General features: G+C 41.4%; 1 protein-coding gene across 1 annotated transcript; it reads left to right on the top strand.

Moving 5' to 3' along the window:
* Positions 1 to 12,433, top strand: fam83hb (family with sequence similarity 83 member Hb). Its single transcript, XM_083982442.1, has 8 exons — positions 1 to 292; positions 5,161 to 5,355; positions 5,459 to 5,791; positions 7,004 to 7,168; positions 7,302 to 7,426; positions 7,517 to 8,059; positions 8,208 to 10,539; positions 10,945 to 12,433. The coding sequence occupies exons 2-8, from the start codon at positions 5,233 to 5,235 to the stop codon at positions 10,963 to 10,965; spliced, it is 3,642 nt and encodes a 1,213-aa protein (XP_083838568.1). The 5' UTR covers positions 1 to 292; positions 5,161 to 5,232; the 3' UTR covers positions 10,966 to 12,433.
* The last annotated feature ends 5,773 nt before the right edge of the window (positions 12,434 to 18,206 follow it).

Genomic DNA, 18,206 nt, shown 5'->3' with positions numbered 1-18,206 from the left:
TCACAGCAGCTGGATGAAGCGGCCAGCAGCCCGGGCCTGGAGCAGAGCAGGAGCAGGAGCAGGAGCAGGAGCAGGAGCAGCCTCGTCTCGCCTCTACTTCGCTCAGCCCGCACTGGAGGCTGCGCACCGGGGGTTTGGGTGGAGTACGTAACCGATCCGAGGAATGTGACGCACGGACGGAGGAAGACGCACATCGGAGGTTTCAACCGCGTAAAGCGATACCTGTTGGTAGAAGAAACACAAACACAAACAAAGAGGAGACGAGACGAGTTCTGCAGCAAAGTTATTGGAGGTACGAAGTGGACCAACTGTGGAAATGCAACCTGGGACAGAGACATGCTCAGAGATTATATTACAATTCACTCTTTGTTATTGAGTCCTATCCTGCTTCATTCTCTTCTATCTGCACTCTGCTTTAATCTATTCTATGTATCCCCCTTTGCTGCTGTATTCTTACAACCACAACCCTGTCTATCCTGTCCTATTCTATTCAATTGTATTGTTTCCTGCCTTTCTTATTCATTTATAACTGTATTATGCCCTTGAACTCTATTCTATTGATGTTTTGGTCTATTATTTATCATCTATTATTGCATTAATAACAGTGGAATATCAAAGTGAAATGTGGGTAACTTTCCTCTCCAGCAGGCTTTCAGTTTACTCAGGATGAAGTCATCCAGGTAGCTGCTGTGCACACTGCAAGCCAAAAAAAAAAAAAAAACTGAACTGCATTGTGTTATGACAGTCTGAGCACACAGTTGTGGGCTTGGCGTTGGCTCCAACAAAATGTGCTGCTCTCTTTCCAGTCCTTTGAAGACATTCAAGAGAAAAAAGAAAAAAAAACACACTTGGAAAAATTACAGGGTTTCGGACTGCAGGGAGCCTGGGTGCTAAATAGTGCTTAAAAGGGCAGTGACACTTTTACAAGCCGGTTCAGTGCCTTGGTTGCACAATGCCACTGTTGGCCCAGTTTGAGATCCCTCTAATTTAAGGATGATTGATGGGATAGCCTATTACACATTCCTTGCCTTCCAAGCTGACAGCTCTGTCTGCTGCTGAACAGGGATGACACCCGCTACATATCGTCTCCTATACTGTAGATGTTGTTCTCCTATGGGCTCTGATAATTGTCTTTATTGCAGACAGACAGATCAATTTCACTACAAGCTCTGATTTAGACAAGCAACGTATTGATTTAAATTTAGAGGCTTTCCCCTAGATTCAGTCAGTGAGTCACCGCACTGGAATAGTTCAACATGTGGTTATAATTTCAGGGGGAAAAGTTTGTGGTGCCAGCTTCTTCTCTGGTGCGTCAGTACATGTGTGCTCCTTATTGTAGATTCCATCTTGTCACACGCAGCAGCACTACACACAAGCTGCTGCTCGATCCCATTCATACGTCTGTTTGCATTGTGCATGTCACAAAGGGTTAGTGTATGATTTGTAAAGGTGTTGTAATTTAAACCATGAGTAACTTTGTGCTTTGAGGAGAGAAAGAGAGAGAGAGAGAGAGAGAGAGAGAGAGAGAGAGAGAGAGAGAGAGAGAGAGTGGAAGTAATGCAGAGACATTTTTATGCTTTTACTGTTGTGTTTTTTAGTCAAGACGACCGCAGACATTAGGGCATGTGGAACAGATGACGAGGACCTCATTGGACCTGTTTTTCTAGCAGAGCTGCTGTGTAAAACACTAGTTAGAAGAAGGGGAGTATTCATGCTGCTGTGTGCACGTCCGGTATACGTTCAGCTGACCTTGAGCTGTCTTTTGTGTGGCATTCATGGGCCGTGCCGAGGTGTGATGATACATACAGAGACAAGGTGTGCTCTGTGTTTGCTCTTATCTGTGCTGGTGTGTGTGTGTGTGTGTGTGTGTGCGTCTGACTAAAGTGGTTTTTAAAAGGTCCTGACAGGAGCATCAGGGGACGACCGGCTCGTCCCTTCAAAAACCTGTTCTCAGGTATTCTGTTCTCGCTCTGTTCGCATCTAATCATTATCACAGAGGGTGATACAACCCAAGAGGCATGCTGGATCAATCACTCGTGGTGTTTGTTTAGTGAGGTGTGCTCAGATGTGTGTTTGTGTGTGTGTGAGAGAAAGAAAGACAAAGAGATTGGAGTTTGTGGATATGGAGTTTGTGTTTAATTGTTTGCGTCTCATCACTTTAATTCTCTTTAGTGAGACACAGAAGTGTTTTCTCCTCCAGCTCTTCTCTTGCCTATTCTCTCCCTCTTTTCATTTCACTGTGTTCCTCCAGGAATGCCGGGAATGAGCCATTTACACGCTTAGTGAGCAAACATTGGGCACATCTGAATATTGGGTTTATCAGCCTCGGAGTAGCTGCAGTGTGTTGCTGCCCGTTTGTCCCGGGGAGGTTTTGTGTTTCAGACAGGCTTTGTTTATGGTGCATTTGGAGCAGGCTTGTCCTGGTGCGGGCAACAGAAAGTCTAACGCATGAACAGAGGGGGAAAGATCATCGTCATGTGTCACTACAGTTTTATGCTTACTGCAGTTGCTATAACAACAAACAAAGCAGCAGTTTCTTGGTTTGCATATAGTACCAGTCAGGTGGAGGTGGAGAAAGTCTGTCACCATGCACTCAGATGTTATGCTGTTCCTGTGTTGTTTCAGTCTGCACAGACCTAGAGGTCAGGAGGGTGAATAAGACACCCCCGGGCTCTGTGTAGTGCTACTATGCTCCTGAGTCACCCACTTAGCTCATATTCACCTCGGGGTTAAATTGCACCGGTCGCTGTCCTCCTCTAGGGTTTTTCGCAACTGAATGAGAGTAACAACATGACTAAGTATTTCATAATTTGTGAAGCACTTGCGTGTGGTGTTTTTTCTGGCTGCGCTTGCGGTTTTTTCCTTCATGGCGAGCACAGACAGGTGTACATCTCTCACTTTATTACTGATTCATGCTCAGGTATGCAGCTCTTTGCAACATCAGCAAATTAACTTCCATGTGGATCGAACTTCAGGCTACTGGGTTACTTTATAGCAACAAGGAACAAAACATATCAAAATCATTGCGATTCTCCCATATTAGAAACTTGGCGTGAGTCGAGTTATTCCATGCAACCAGCATATGCACCCAGCATGCCTGACTGCCCACCATGAAACTGTGGTAGGGGAACAGAACACCGCAAAGGCCTAATTTCTATGGCTAGAAATGAGAGAGGAAACAGGATGTCAGCCATTTTGCCAGTGGATGAATCACCACAGAGACACGTGGTGGAAGTTATCCTCAGGCTAGGCCAGGCCGGGCTCCTCTGTGACTCACCAGGCCTCTGACTGAACGGGGCTCTCACAGTAATTGCACGTCAGGACGGGACACTTTTGTTATCACCACAGATCACCAAAAAATTGTGTTTGTGGAAGTTTACAGGGAACACATCACATACACACTGGAGGCGAAACACCTTGCACAACACCTACTCACCTACCCATTCAGACCCCGGGTCACACACACACACCCACACCCTGATCATGTACTCAGACTTTCAAGTCAACCGCAGCTCCTATGACATGGATATATCACCGTTTCCATGGTGATGCATCCACACAGGCAAAAACACATCCTGTTTTGACAACATGCTGCAATGTGCAGAAGAGATTTACCAAGAGTTTACCTCCGGGTTAGTTAACCCAGGTCTGAATAACACCTCTGATGACCCATATGCAGCTGTCAGGACCACATTAAATATCAATGAGGGGGTTCCTGGTTGGCCCAGTTAATGGTGCACAACACATCAGTTGTGAGTTGAAACTGATCCTGAGCCCTTTGTTGCCGACATGTCTGCATCTTTCTTTGGCTTCCTTTATCTCATGCCAAACAAAATATTACAAGTGGCCTACTTGGATCTACTTGCTCTTTTGTAAGCAGATGTGCCAGATAGTTGACTACGACCAAATACTGGTGGCCACACAAACACTTAACACAGTGGATTGAACTAGCTGAGCCACAAGCTAACTATCTTCTCATTGCGAAGGTTTGCTGCTTTTCTGTTTTTTTTTAAATGTTGGTCAGACAACACAAGCTACTGGAAGGCAACGCCTAAGGCTTTAGGAAGTTAAAGGGCACTTTTCACTACTTTAACAATTATTAAACAACAATTAATAGCAGCCTGGCTTGTTACAACGCCCCTTCTTGTGCTTTATTGCTTGTAAGAGATACTTGTTTTTACCTTTCCCACTGTCATCTGCCTTTCATTCCCCTTTTCTGACTGTGACTTTGGTCCCTTTTTGTGGGTTTGGTGTAGCAATGATCAGTATCTCATGGGTTTTATACCCTGTATAAAGTCATCTGTTGTTTGTCAGCCCTCACTCTCTCATGCACAATCACACATATAGAAATGGTTGTGTAACAATGCTCCTTTCACTACCTAAAATTAAGTTTAACTCAGCTCAAGGGAGACATGACATAACAGATACTACACTCATTGTGCTCCCCTGAATCAATTTATTCGCCTTGACCATAAGATTTTTCGGGATGAGGTCTAAGTAGCAACTTGAGGCATGACGCACAAGCAAGACAAGTTTGCTAAGTAGATATATGAGTGAACCTGTCTATACACCTCTGCATGCCTTTCCCACCTCTTTCATAGCTGTCCCTTTTTCCTCGCTTGTCTTATTTGTTTCTCTTCCTCCCATTGCACACTCTATGTGCTGCTGTTTTACTTTGTGTACAGTCAGATTGAATTTCAGTTAATCAGTCGAACTAACACAAGCAGGATGTTTCTTTGATAAATACAGTTCTAATGTTACATCAAACAGCCGATTAAACTACTGTAAGTGTGTGATGTTGTAAATGAGGACAAAGTGTGTGTATATATATACTGTGTATACAACACATAATATGATATACGTATATAGTAGGCCTATTAGGTACTAGGTAAAGATGTGTCATATGAAATGTGTATCATTAAACTTACTGAACAGGTTCTGATTTATAGACATGAAGCTTTCTCCCTTACATTACCCCAGGGAATATTTTGTTTTATTACAGCTATTATATCAAAGAGGGAGGGGTAATATGTTATATGCCGTTAGCTTAGACTCATGATATGCTTTTTCTCTAAACCACTAAAAGAGGCTGTACAGATGTGACGATCGGTTCATTTCTATGTGTATTCACCTTTTCCTTCTTTCTGACTCTCTGCACAGGTTCAGATCACTCCTCCCCGACCTCTCTTCATCCCTGAGTCATAGCCTTTGACCCCACTCTTCTCTTCAACCATGCCGCACCGATCTCAGAGTTCATCTATTGGTGAAAACCCCCTTGACCCAAACTACCTCCCCCCACACTACCGTGAGGAGTACCGTCTAGCTATTGATGCTCTGCTAGAAAACGATCTACCGGTAATGCTTTAATTTTCTAATTGTGTATTTTTGGGTTAAAATACTTTAAAATTATAAGTGCATTTATTTTATGATGCAATGAATGTCTCTCCTGTCTCACCAGGGCTACTATGAGTTCCTCCAGAGGGCAGATGTGGTCAGTTTCCTGGCACAGCCAGAAATTGATCTCATCAAAGCCACAATCCAGATGCCCAGTCGGGCCACGAGCATGCCGGAGTTAACATATCACGAGGGAGGCTATGCAGATGAAGGCTCCTCCGACACCTACTGGCCAGTGCAGTCTGACCTGGCTGCACCAGGGCTGGACCTGGGCTGGCCACTGCCACAGCACAGCTTTGCTGGGCCCACAGAGGTCACAACTCTGGTCAATCCCTCTGACCCAGACATGCCAAGCATCAAGCAGCAGGCCAGGAGACTCATCAAGAATGCACGTCAAGTGAGTTAAAGGGACACAAAAGAAGCAGAAAGATGTTAAACCTGCAAATCTGGTTTGTTTTCAACTTGTATTTCTGAGAAATAATTAAATCTGAAGATAAGATCAAAGCATTCTTTGTTTAGAAATGTTCATTTAGTCAATGTGTACACAAGCAGAAACATGCTAAACATGTTTTAGTGCCTAGGCGTGTACACTAGCTCACGTCTCACCTTCAAGTCCATATTAGTATATTAGCACAGTATCTCTTATGTAGTATCTTCATCTTCCTCTGTGTCCTCTTTCTCTATCTTATCAGTATGCACTGTACAAAGCAAATGTTATCTCTTCAAGAAAAAGAAAAGGAGAAAAAAGAGTTGAGATATAAGGCTGTTATTAACTAACACATATATGTGGCATCATTGTTAGTTTAATCTTATATTTTATCTGCCACTGCCAGCATTGCTACCACTCCCTTTCAGATCACTGTCTAACTGGTTGGCTTTTGGCAAAATCTAAAATAAAACTGACACACAGTCTAGATCCTAAATGTCACGAGCAGTCAAACCTGTTGGTGTAGTGGGTAATATTCCCACGTTCTACTCCCGATGTTTCAACAAAATTTATGAGCATGCCTCTTTTATTTTATAAAGTTATGTACAGTATATCAAAGTGCACATAGGGGACAGAGAGGTACTAAGTGACAGAGACTCATAATCTTCTTATACTGTGTATACGGTACTATGTAAAAGTAAGTCTCCCATAATGTTTTGCTGCTAAACTGGGCGTAGTTAATTACATGTTAGGTCTCAGGTATTATATTGCGAGTTGCTTTTCATTTAATTGGAGTTCATTGAAGGACACAGACTTAACCTCTCTTCACCTGTGTTAACTTCATTGCGATGTGGAGTAGCGTAAATGATGATCTTAAATTAAATTATTTAAATTAACAATTTTCACAATTTCCTGAGAAACTCTTACGCAGTCCCTTCAAAAGTGTCATAAACTTGTTAATAGTGCATTAAGTTTCCCTTTATGTAGATAATGTCCTTGGCTTTATCTCTTGCTGATAAACACCATGATCAGCTGCCACTGCCAAAGTTCCTTCAAATTATGTAAATGTTCTGTGTTGCAATCTGTTGAGATTACCAGTGGAAATTAAATTTCAAGTAATTTTAATGGCAGACCACCAAAAGTTACATTATACTGAAAAACCTGTTTGCTCTTCTGCTTTAGGTTATTGCTGTGGTGATGGACATATTCACAGACGTTGACCTTTTTGCTGACCTCTTGGATGCTGCAGCACGTGGCGTTCCTGTTTACATTCTACTGGACGAGCAGGAAGTCCATCACTTTGTGTCGATGGTCGTCAACTGCAAAGTCAACATGGACTTAATTCCTGTGAGTTTGTCTTTTCGTTACATTTAATTTAAAAGACTAGGCTGACACTCAGCCTAGCCATCTAGTGGCATCTGTTGTTGTATATTTTTATTCATACTTAATGATTTTCCCTGTGTGGTGGTTGGTTTTACAGATGATGCGCGTCAGGACTGTGGCAGGAATAAGCTATTATTCTCGGACAGGGAAGTCATTCAAGGGACAGGTGAAAGATCGTTTCCTGCTCTCTGACTGCAGAGCTGTTCTCAGTGGGAACTACAGGTGAGTCATTTAATTATACCAATTATGAGTGTATTTAATACTGGAGACTCCCATGCATTTATTCTGTATATGGAACTTGTTTTCTTATAGTTTTATGTGGTCCTACGAGAAGATCCACCGCTGCATCGCCCACCTATTCCTCGGGGAGCTGGTTGCCACTTTTGATGAAGAGTTTCGCATTCTCTTTGCTCAGTCAGAGCCTCTAGTCATTGACCCATCAGATGCAGTTGCTCTCTCTGACACCAGCAGCACCAGCAGTTACATGAGCGGCCAGTTTGGTCTGAAGAGGACCCAGTCTTTGCGCAACCCCCTGGGATACCGCAGGCAGCATGAGCTTCCCTCTGCCTTCCCCTATGTAGACTCTGCACTTCCTTTCCGGAGGAATGACCCATTTCGTCACACCCTCGAACCTGGACCAGGAATTACAGTTGGAAAGTTTTCCCAGCAACAGTTTCGTATGCAGCAATCCTTCATTGAGCAAGGAAGGTCCATAGTATCCAGGCAGATGGAGATGAGTGGTAGTAGTTTCAAGAGACACAGCTATGCAGAGGGAACCCAGGAAAGCTACTCATCATCAAGGCAATACATGAAGCACAGAGTAATGAACAATGTGGATGAGACAGACTTCCAAAGGTACTTAACCCTCTAATACCTAATTGTTTTGAATGAATCCAGTCATCACAGGTTATCACATCTATCATTGTGTAGGTCAAAGTGTTTGGATATAAATATGACAGGAATATGTGATAATGTGATAAGAACTAATGTATTTTCCTTACAGGGAGCAGATGCAAAGCAGCCATTACTACAGTGGGGGGTCTGGGCCAGGCTCTGGCCATGGACACCACGACAGGCTACGAGGCCGTTCTCCACAACTCCCCAGTGACCAGTATTCAGAATCAAGCGTTCGCTCAGATCTGGAGCCTCCTCCGGGAAACTATGGTCGAGATTACCTTACATCTGACGATTTGAAAGGACCTGAGGGGCACCTCACACCTCCAGTAGCTGGAAGATATGGAGGAGGATCTTCACATAAGAGGCCAACCATAGGTCAGGCGTACGCCTGTCAGAGTTCACCCACACAACCCCATCCACCAGAGAAGAAGCAGTTCCTCAAACAGTCTGATCAAGAGTATGATCAAGATGCAAGTGTTAAACAAGGCCTGCGGAGCTGGCGAATCCACTCTTATCTTAGCGCATATGAGGATGGCGGAGAAGAAGGTCTGACTCAGCCCATGGGGCCTGATGCATTTGAAGATCCACCACCTGAAGAAGCACCAGCTTCTCGTTTTGGAATAAAAGAGCCACCTAATGTTCCCTCAAAGCCCAGACCAGAAATCTCAAGACCACGCTATGGAAAGCCCAAATTGCCTGATAGCAGCAATGCCGACTCTGCTCCAACAACAACTAAGGATCTGCTTTCCTCAGGCAGTGACCTGAAGTCATATTTACTGGATAAAAAGGAGAGGGAGGTGGAGAAGGACAGGGAGAGAGAATCAGAGAGGGGTGCAGTGAAGGAGGTGGGTGTGGATGTTGAGACGAAAGAGGGTCCTGATGTCTTCCTGTCAAAACATGAATCGTTCCGTTCACGTATTAACCCAGTCCTTCAACGTAGCTCTCGTCTACGTTCCTCACTTATATTCTCATCTTCCAAGGCTGAGGTGCACAAAAGTAGCCAGGGATTAAATACAGCCACAGAGGAAGATGAGGGGTCGTCAGACAAAGTGCGCACTTCCTCGCTTGTAGCCCAGATACTAGAGAAGAGGAAGTCATGGTCTCGTGAGCCTTATGATTGGAGAAAGAGGGCTGAGGACAAAGATAAGGATAAGGATGGCGAAGAAAAAGAGAAGGAGAAAGAGAGTCGGAAAATGGACACAGAGACTGGATTGAAAGATGGTGTTAAGGCAAAGGACGAACCTCAGAAAACTAACGACGGGGTAAAGATGACAACAACTGTTGAAAAAAGTGAACTTACATCATCCTCTCTGAACATGAGTGACTCGGCCAGTCGACTGGAGTATTTCAAAGACCTGGCTGCCAAAAGAAAAGCAGCAAAAATGGAGACAGAGTTACCACCACCTGTTGAGAAAAAGCCAGACGTCTCTGATAAACCTCTCTACACTACGACGAGTTCAACCTCAACTGTGTCTGCCAGTTCACAAGAACTGGAGCCAAAGAAGCCGGACATATCTGCAAAACTGGCAGAGTTGACTCGCAAATCCTCTTTTTCCTCAAAACCACCAATAAACTATTCCAAGTCTTCTGCGAGCAACCTGAAGCCGTCAGAGACATCTCAATCTCAAAAAGAAGAGAATGCCTCAGAGGGTCTCAAGAAGGATCTGTTCAAGTCCCTAAAGCCTCTCCCTTCACCCAAGCTCTTCAGGAGGGATCATCTGAAGTTCAAAGGACTGAATCCTCGTCGGATCTCCTGTGATGAGGAAATTCTGACCGGAGACGCCACAGATGCAGAGAAGAGTGAATTGAAAAAGAGCCGCTCTTCAAGTACTTCAACTCAACTGCCACATGATGAATTTAAGGGAGTACAGAAATTTATGGGATCTAATACATCCCTCAACACACTTGGTGAGGGGAAGGGTGATGGTAAGGCAATCGACTTCTTAAAGAAGCAGACACAGAAGCTAAAGGGATTCCTTGGGCCTAAGGATAAAGAAAGGAGATCTTCAGAGGACAGGAGCCTGGGCGTGGCCAGAGATATTACTGAAGATTCAAGCAGAAAGCACAGTTCATCAAGTAAAGATTCAGGATCTAGCGCCACAGACCAAACTTCAGCCAATCATAAGACGTCAACTGGGACGTCCGGCCTGTCCCGATACCAATCCCCGGGCAGCTCTGTTTTGTTCAGTAGTAACCTACGAGATGACACCAAAGTCATTCTGGAGCAGATCTCAGCCAACAGCCAGAAAAACCGCATGGAGAAGGATGAAACAAGTGGAGACGGAGATGGTGACACTGGGGAGAGGGGGCTCGAGAGACAGAACTCCATAAAAAAGAATCGATTTCTTCGACTGCAGGGCACCACCACGGAGCGTGAGGGATTGCTGAAGAGAATAGAGAGCCTGAGGAAGGAGAAGAAGGTCTACAGCCGCTTTGAGGTAGTGTATCACTGCTGGGATGATATTAGCAGCGTAGATGGATAGTGTAGAAAGCAATATAGCAAATTATCAAAGTATTGCATTTATACTCACCTACACGTGTGAGTAGTATGCAGTACAACTAAAGTGAATTTGAAACCATAAAAAAATCAGATGTGTTTAAATTCATGTATTGGTATCCTATATGATACATAATTAATCATTCTTAACTATAGACATAGTTCTGTTGTCAGTATTGAAAATAGATTTCATACCCAAATAATTGCAGATTTAAAGTAGTGTCTGCTTAAGCTGTGATACATTTTGTTTTTCATTGCCTTATACATTAGAAGTCTTGTACAATTACAGTATTTCACTGTTACTTTACTGTCATATTTACTGTTACCCCTATTGTTCTCTCAACAGATGGGGAATAGTCTGTCTTAATGAAAGACAGAGGAGCAGCGGCCTTTTAAATGGAAACTATTTATGCAAGATAATCAAAAAGACCCAATGTCCTTATGTGCCAGCGACAATATCCCAGTACCTCTGTGGCTCAACACTACAGCCTCTCCTGGATTTTCAAAAGAGTGTAATAAAACTTGAAAAGACTTCTACACAGGCACGCACACACACACATACACACACACACACACACACACACACACACATGCACACACACATAAACAAACTAAACAAGTTAAAGTCATTCAGTTTGGCATGTGCCCATTTGCCAAGACCTGCCACTACTTTTTCCTTGTATGGTAAGAGAACAAAGAGTGACTCTACTTTCATACTGGCTGCATGAGCTGATGTTTTACCAACCAGAAATAGGTAGGGCAGTTTACCTACAACTGAGCTTGTATGAACGTGAATGGGGGAGTTTGACAGTAAGAGAAAGACATGTTGTACCTGTAGGAAAGAAAATAGATGAACACAAGTGGAAAAGAAAACATGGCAACGTCTGAACATTTATAGTAACAGGAGTTAAACGAGTGCATAACTGTGACTTGTTTGAAGCTAAACACAAGAAAATGCCCTTGTGGATGTGTGCCAATTGCCCACTGGGGCCTTAACCATAACTCCACAATCTATTATTAGAACAGATGAGGACATTAATGGAATGAGAGTTGATGAAGGGTGAAAATTTAAGTGCAAGTCTGTGAAATTACAGGAGGGTGAAACAAAATTGGAATCAGCAGGTGAGAAAATGGGTTTTCTAATGTGTAATTATAACGCTAAGGTAGCAGCAGTAGTGTTTTGATCGAAAGTAGAGCTTCTAGTGAACTTTGCCCTCTCAAATGAGTGTTATCTACCTTTATTTTAAGGCGTGGATCCACTTCTCAGGATTGACAATGTCAAGTATCCAGTCACAGAGGGACACCTAGCATATTCAGAGTTAAAAATATTTGTCTCATGCAATGTTGACCTAAATCACTGTATAAAAAAAGAGACAATTTTATATGATTGAAAATTGTACCCTCATTTTACTTTCCTTCCTGGACTTGTAAAGTAGACATCACCTCCTAAGGAATGACAGAGTAAAATGATAGGTACACTTTGCATACTTGAGCAGGGCCATGCCTCCTTACATAAGGCATTTAACTTCTGAGAACTACGCCCTGCACAGGACTTATAATTCCTTTGTTTGCCTGTAAATACCACAAAACCAAAGAATTTATTATATGGTACCGTTCCCAGGCTGCTTGACAGCCTTACTAAGCACTCAACCATTTAATGTTTTGTGTGTTTTATACAGTACATCAAAAGAACACTTCAGGGGTTACAATATTCTTTATTAAGGGTTATGTGTATATATATTTTTGTAAAAAGGTCTTGTTGATAATATAAGTAACAAATCTGGCCATGACAACCCTCACTGTTCTATATTGTATCTCCTTTTTTATAGCTTGTAGTCTTGGCTGTAAAAATAATTGGCATTAATTAAGGGGAAATCAGTTGCACAGGGTAAATGTCTTTTTTTTTTTAAACCTAACATAGTATTACATTGTATTTGGACTGCTACAGTAAGTTTTATTAAATATCTTCAAAAACTGAAGTTGTGGCTGTGTGCACATTTACATAGTAGTTTGTGTATATATTCTTAAATGGCTGTACTGTTTTCATTAATAGGTTCTTTCAGAGTCATATTATAAAAGACAGTTTTGATATCAATATAACAGTTCAAAAACAAAACGTATTTTTAATGTTGAACACCCTTCAGTCAATCATTCAGTACACAATATTAGAGTAATATGAACATACATGGTACAAACTGTACCATACAGGATGCTACTGCTCTATGTAAAAACAACAGAATGCAACATATTTCATTGACACATCTCATTTACAGATATCCAAAACTATACACTGTATCGCAAAATCAAGCACAATCACGCACGGGAATAAACGCAAACATTTAACTCGGATGTCACAGGTGTTAGTTGCAATTTAGGTTCAGGTTATTTTCATTTCATTTTGAAGTCAACCTAAGTGTTTTTTTTACGGTACGCGTTCAGCAGGATTCTGCAGCCCTTGGGCTACTGAAACCCAGAAGCCAATATCTGAAAGATTTATGGTTTTCACCTGACAAAGTGTTCAAAGTGCCTCAACTTGGTAATATAACAAGGAACTTTTACCTCTCATTCTCTGAAACTAGCACTGAACATGTGGTTTTACTGCTCCTGAGTCTCTGCAGCTTTTGCTCCCAACTGCTCCTGTTTCCTCAGGTCTTCCAGCTCCTCATCGAGGCGACACAACTGAGCCAACTTCAGCTGTTCTACAAAAATCACAGAACAGTAGTACATCAAGGGGGAAACATTATATTCCTGAGGAAATGTTTGACTGCATGTGTGTTTAGAGATTAATGTGCATAAATTATGAGTTGGCACTTACCAGCTGAAAGCAGCTGACATTTTGAGTTCTCAGCACTCTCTATTTCGACTGGGAGCCTTTCTGGAGTCTGAATAACAATATGTTGGACTTTTGTAATGAACAATACCAGCAACAAATGTATAAATGGGGGAAAAGCACCACTTCTTATTTTAATATCAAATAAACAAACTTACAAACATGGAGTGCAGATTCTTATGTTGCTCTATCAGCTGTTGAAGCTGGTTTTCAAACTTCATCCTACAGAAAGAAAGATAGTAAGTTTGCCTGTTTGATGAGCTGTTTGTTTAAATACAATTAATCATTGATACATACCGCTGCTTCCGCTGTTTAAGCTTGAATTCTTGAATTTCACATCTGTACTGCTCCAGCAGGTCCTCACTTTTCTCATTCTGCTTTAACTGCCTACAACACATAAACAATTCATCATGCCGTACAATGCATCAATAATCTTTAAAAAAAACCTCCTAATTAATCAATTCACCTAGCATTGTGTATGTGTAGGCCACAGTAGACCTGGTGCAGATACTGCAGTGCAAGAAAATAACAAGACAAACAGCTGCAGAAGTATCAAATCTTTAAATGAATGAACAAAGTCTATTCTGCCATCAAAAAAAAAGGTTTAACACAGACACTCTATCAAAACTAATTTCAAGGTGCTGCCACAACACATTACTGCCATCTAGTGTTACACATCATAAATACACAATGAGGTCTTTCAACATGGAGAGGGAAAAATGACAGGTCATGTGCGGACGCCTGCAAAACACTGATCCACATTGCTCATGGATGAAGACGTTCATCATCATATTTAGCTTCCTCACCTTGTAGAGTCCTGCTCAGACTCCTCACACTGGAACTGCAGCTTCCTACACAGCTCTAAGGAAAATTTTAATAAAACCCTTTTATGTGCATGACAAACAAAATCTTCAAATCTACCAGACTGTAATTAATATATATATGTACAATTATTTTTCACCAATATCTATCTACCTTCTTTTTCTTTATGGATTCCCTCAAGTTGGTAAGCTTCAGATTGTACTGCAAAACAATGTCAAAATGCCTGGTACATTAAATAAAACTATAACACATTGTATACACTGTTGTCTTAAAGGGATAGTTCAACATTTTGGCAAATTGGCCCATTGCCATAATCGCTATAGTCATAGCAGTAGGTTCGTTACCTTTAATTGTCGGTGTAAGCTATTTTTAGAATGGAGGAGCAGAGAGGCAGGCTGCTCAGGGCTATGCTATGGAGGCTAAGGGAATTTCTTGGTTTTCCTCATCAAACTCATCAAATACACAACCTAACAACCCCAAAAGGCTGTCGTGGACAAGTTGTGACCTGCACATTCACCACGCTATGAGATAATAATGGAATGTTACGAGACGGAGTTGTTTTAGAGGTAAATTCATGCAAAACCGCTGATGCGCGTTGCGTTCAGGGACAGTTTTTCAGCAAGCAGACTCTGTATTTACCCTGTATTTACCTCGAAAACGGCTCCGTTTCGTAACGTTCCATTATTATCTCATAGCGTGGTGAATGTGCAGGTCACAACTTGTCCACGAAAGCGTTTTGGAGTTTTGGGATTTTGTATTTGATGAGTTTGATGAGGGAAACCAAGAAATTCCTTTAGCCTCCATAGCGTAGCTCTGAGCAGCCTGCCACTCCGCTCCTCCGTTCTAAAAATAGCTTACACCGACAAATAAAGGTAACGAACCTACTGCTATGACTATAGCGATTATGGCAATGGGCCAATTTGCCAAAATGTTGAACTATCCCTTTAAGTTACTGTCTACATTTGGCAGGTCTTTGACAACATCTCAGCAACAGCAACATGAAATAAGTTTAGTAAGTATACTGTATGTTAATCAAATAAAGATAAATGTTTTTGTCTTACAGTTTTCCAGCTCTTCCTTCAAAGAGTTGCTGACAGATTTGATGTCTTTAATTTCTTCCTCCAGTGCTTTTTTACCTTGAATAGATCACAGATAAAAGTTAAAGCTCACAACTGTTGCGTCTGTTGTGTTACGGCTGCTCTAAAACTGGCAGTCATTTGATTCACAGAGACACACTAAAACTATGTGCTGATCAATTCTTCTAGTTGTTTTAAGTATGTTCAGATGTTTTATTTTTCAACATGTTTGTCAGAATGGGTCTTGAAGGGTGTTGCGGTTCCCAACAAGACGGAGATATAATCATATCTCATGCGTCTCCATTCATCACGTTCTGATACTCCTTGTAGGAGTAACAGGTAAGGATGTACCTCACTGAAGATACCAGCATTACGTCACATGAACCGAGATGACCCGTACGTACAGCTGTCTCACTCACGGTTTTACATTTTTGTCTGAGCACTCAAAACTTATCACATCTGGTAAAATGTGTTTGCTTAGACACGGTCGCTTATCGGGGGGACTTTATAAAGGCGTTGGCTCTATATGCTTCTTCCTTCTGTTAAACCTAAAACAGAAAATGCGTGTTCATTAGCATATCGTCAGCACAACTAGCGTTTTTATTGGTGGATATTACCGAAGAGTTTAATCAAACTGCGACCCCCGCGTTGAAGCGTTTTCACATCCTACAGGCAGTTTACTTCTTTTGGATACCCGATACGTTGTCCACATAGTTGTTTTTCACTGCTTTTTGTGTAATTAAAAGGAAATCATCAGAGCGACTCGCTACCGGAAGTGGGAAGTGTACCTTCACAAAGACTAACGACAGAGTCAAGATGAATCTCTGACTTAAGGAGTTGGCTGAGTCATGAGCTAAAAAGACAGAATATGCGATAAATGCTCACAACTGGAGGACTCACACAAATCAGATGATCCGTCTCTCAACACTACAGCTATATAATTGAAATAAACACCGATGTATCCAGGCATTAAACAAACATACTCCGTACATGCAGTATGAGCGCACTTCAACGACAACAAGGAAGAACACAACAGCTACTCATCAGGCTTCATTTGTACTCTTTGTATATGGCATCAAAACTGAACCAAGTAGGCCTAAACTATCTTTTTTTTTTGTACCTAATCTTAAAATTTAAATATTTCAAACAATAGTAATTACCAACAAAGGGACAGGCTCTGTATAAAATCTCATGTTCAAAATGTAACAGTAAAACTAAAGCAAAGTACCACAAACCCTTGATGTGTGTGAGGCCGTTTGCCATTGCTTTGATTTTACTTTTTAAAAAACAAAACTCTTCTCCACAACCAAACCAATCTACTTCAAACGCGATGAGTCCAGGTTGACAATACCTTGTTGGAGCCTCCTCAGTTTGCTCATCAGCTGTTCAACTTTGGGCTCATGTGTGTCTCCAGCTGAAGGTGCAGGGCATGAAAACATAACAGTCTCACTTTAAACATGGTATAAACACTTTCGTTTCATTTGTGCATCGTGCAGCTTCGACTAGTTTACCTCCTTTCAGTGGTTCACCGTTAATGATGTCCTCCAGGTTGAATCCTGATGTGGAGATCAAAGAGATGTTGGATTAAAACATGTTTAGTCGTTTCCACCTTGTAGCTAACAAACCGTGTAACTAAGACATAAGGCAATTTATTTTCAAGCTGTCCCGTTAGTGCACATGTTAAAAAACTGGTTGGGTTGAAATACATTTTCCGAGCTTTCTGTATAACTTATGGTTTTGTTTCGGCTTGGACGGAACTGGTACAAACTCACATCAATGCTAATGTTAGCCACACGGCAGCTAACGCTACGCTAGCTTAGTTTGAAAAACAACGTTTTTCATTTTGTCAATATAAATGACTTTCTGTGGCAATACGACAGCAGAACTTAATTATCAACAATATCCGAGTTATTATTTGTCCGAGCTAAGTGGCTGTTTATTTTGTTATGTCATTACAACCCTATTACAATGACTTTTCCTGTGGGAAGCCATGTTTTTCAGATACTAACTTAACTTACTCTTTTTGCACTTATCTAAAAGCTTTAAAAAGCTGTAACATTAAATATCACCACAGTATCACGAGTCACTATATTTCAATTTCAATTTATGGTATCTAACCTGTTAATGTGCTCATGTTTGTCCAGCCAGTTTTCCTTTCCTGACCCTTCAGGTGACTCCGGAGCCCAAACACACCTACACCCACAGTCAGAGACATGCGCGCGAGGGTGAAACTTTTGGCGCCTAAGCTGCCTTTTTTTTTTTTTTTTTTGAAAAATTATAGTTTCAAGTAAAAGTTATGGTTTTGAATAATCAATCGTAGACTGTGGATATAATGCATATCCATGGTGTTCACAGAAATTAAATTACTGCTGCTTTTTTTTTTTAAACAACAATAATACCATCATTTTTCTTTGAAAATATATTTTGCAGGAGTAAAAAATTGTGATGTATGATTTTCAAATTGACCAGCAGTAGATTTGTGAAAAAAAAAAAACGATATTAAAGTAAAAGCAAACAACAGAATAGCTGACCTTCAACTTGTAACAAAAACATATACCGTAATCACACAAAAAATTGTTCTGGTTTTCTAAAGTGGGGTCAACTGAATCTCTAGCATGTGATTGAAAACTAGCAAAGAAAACAATAGCCTATATGTCTGAATTAACAATCTTGTCTCATAATTACACATTGTATTATTAATTAATTGGTTAATTGTACACTAATATAAATTGGGCCAATAAATTGGCCAGTCTCTGAAAAACACTATCAGAGTCATCAGATGTTACAACTCCATTATCTGATGTGCAGTTTCCTGTTAAAGCAGACCACATAGTAACACACAAAAACAACACACAAAGTAACCCTTTACATTGTATCAGT

This window comes from Trachurus trachurus, assembly GCF_905171665.1.
Source record: "Trachurus trachurus genome assembly, chromosome: 11".
Taxonomy (NCBI): domain Eukaryota; kingdom Metazoa; phylum Chordata; class Actinopteri; order Carangiformes; family Carangidae; genus Trachurus; species Trachurus trachurus.
This window is presented reverse-complemented; position numbering and strand designations above follow the sequence as displayed.

Bases quoted from the DNA above. Each gene is read 5' to 3' on its own strand.
- fam83hb (XM_083982442.1), top strand. From the start codon at position 5,233: ATGCCGCACCGATCTCAGAGTTCATCTATTGGTGAAAACCCCCTTGAC. The intron at 7,427-7,516 runs GTGAGTCATTTA...GTTTTCTTATAG, and splicing joins GTTCTCAGTGGGAACTACAG to TTTTATGTGGTCCTACGAGA. The intron at 8,060-8,207 runs GTACTTAACCCT...TTTTCCTTACAG, and splicing joins GATGAGACAGACTTCCAAAG to GGAGCAGATGCAAAGCAGCC.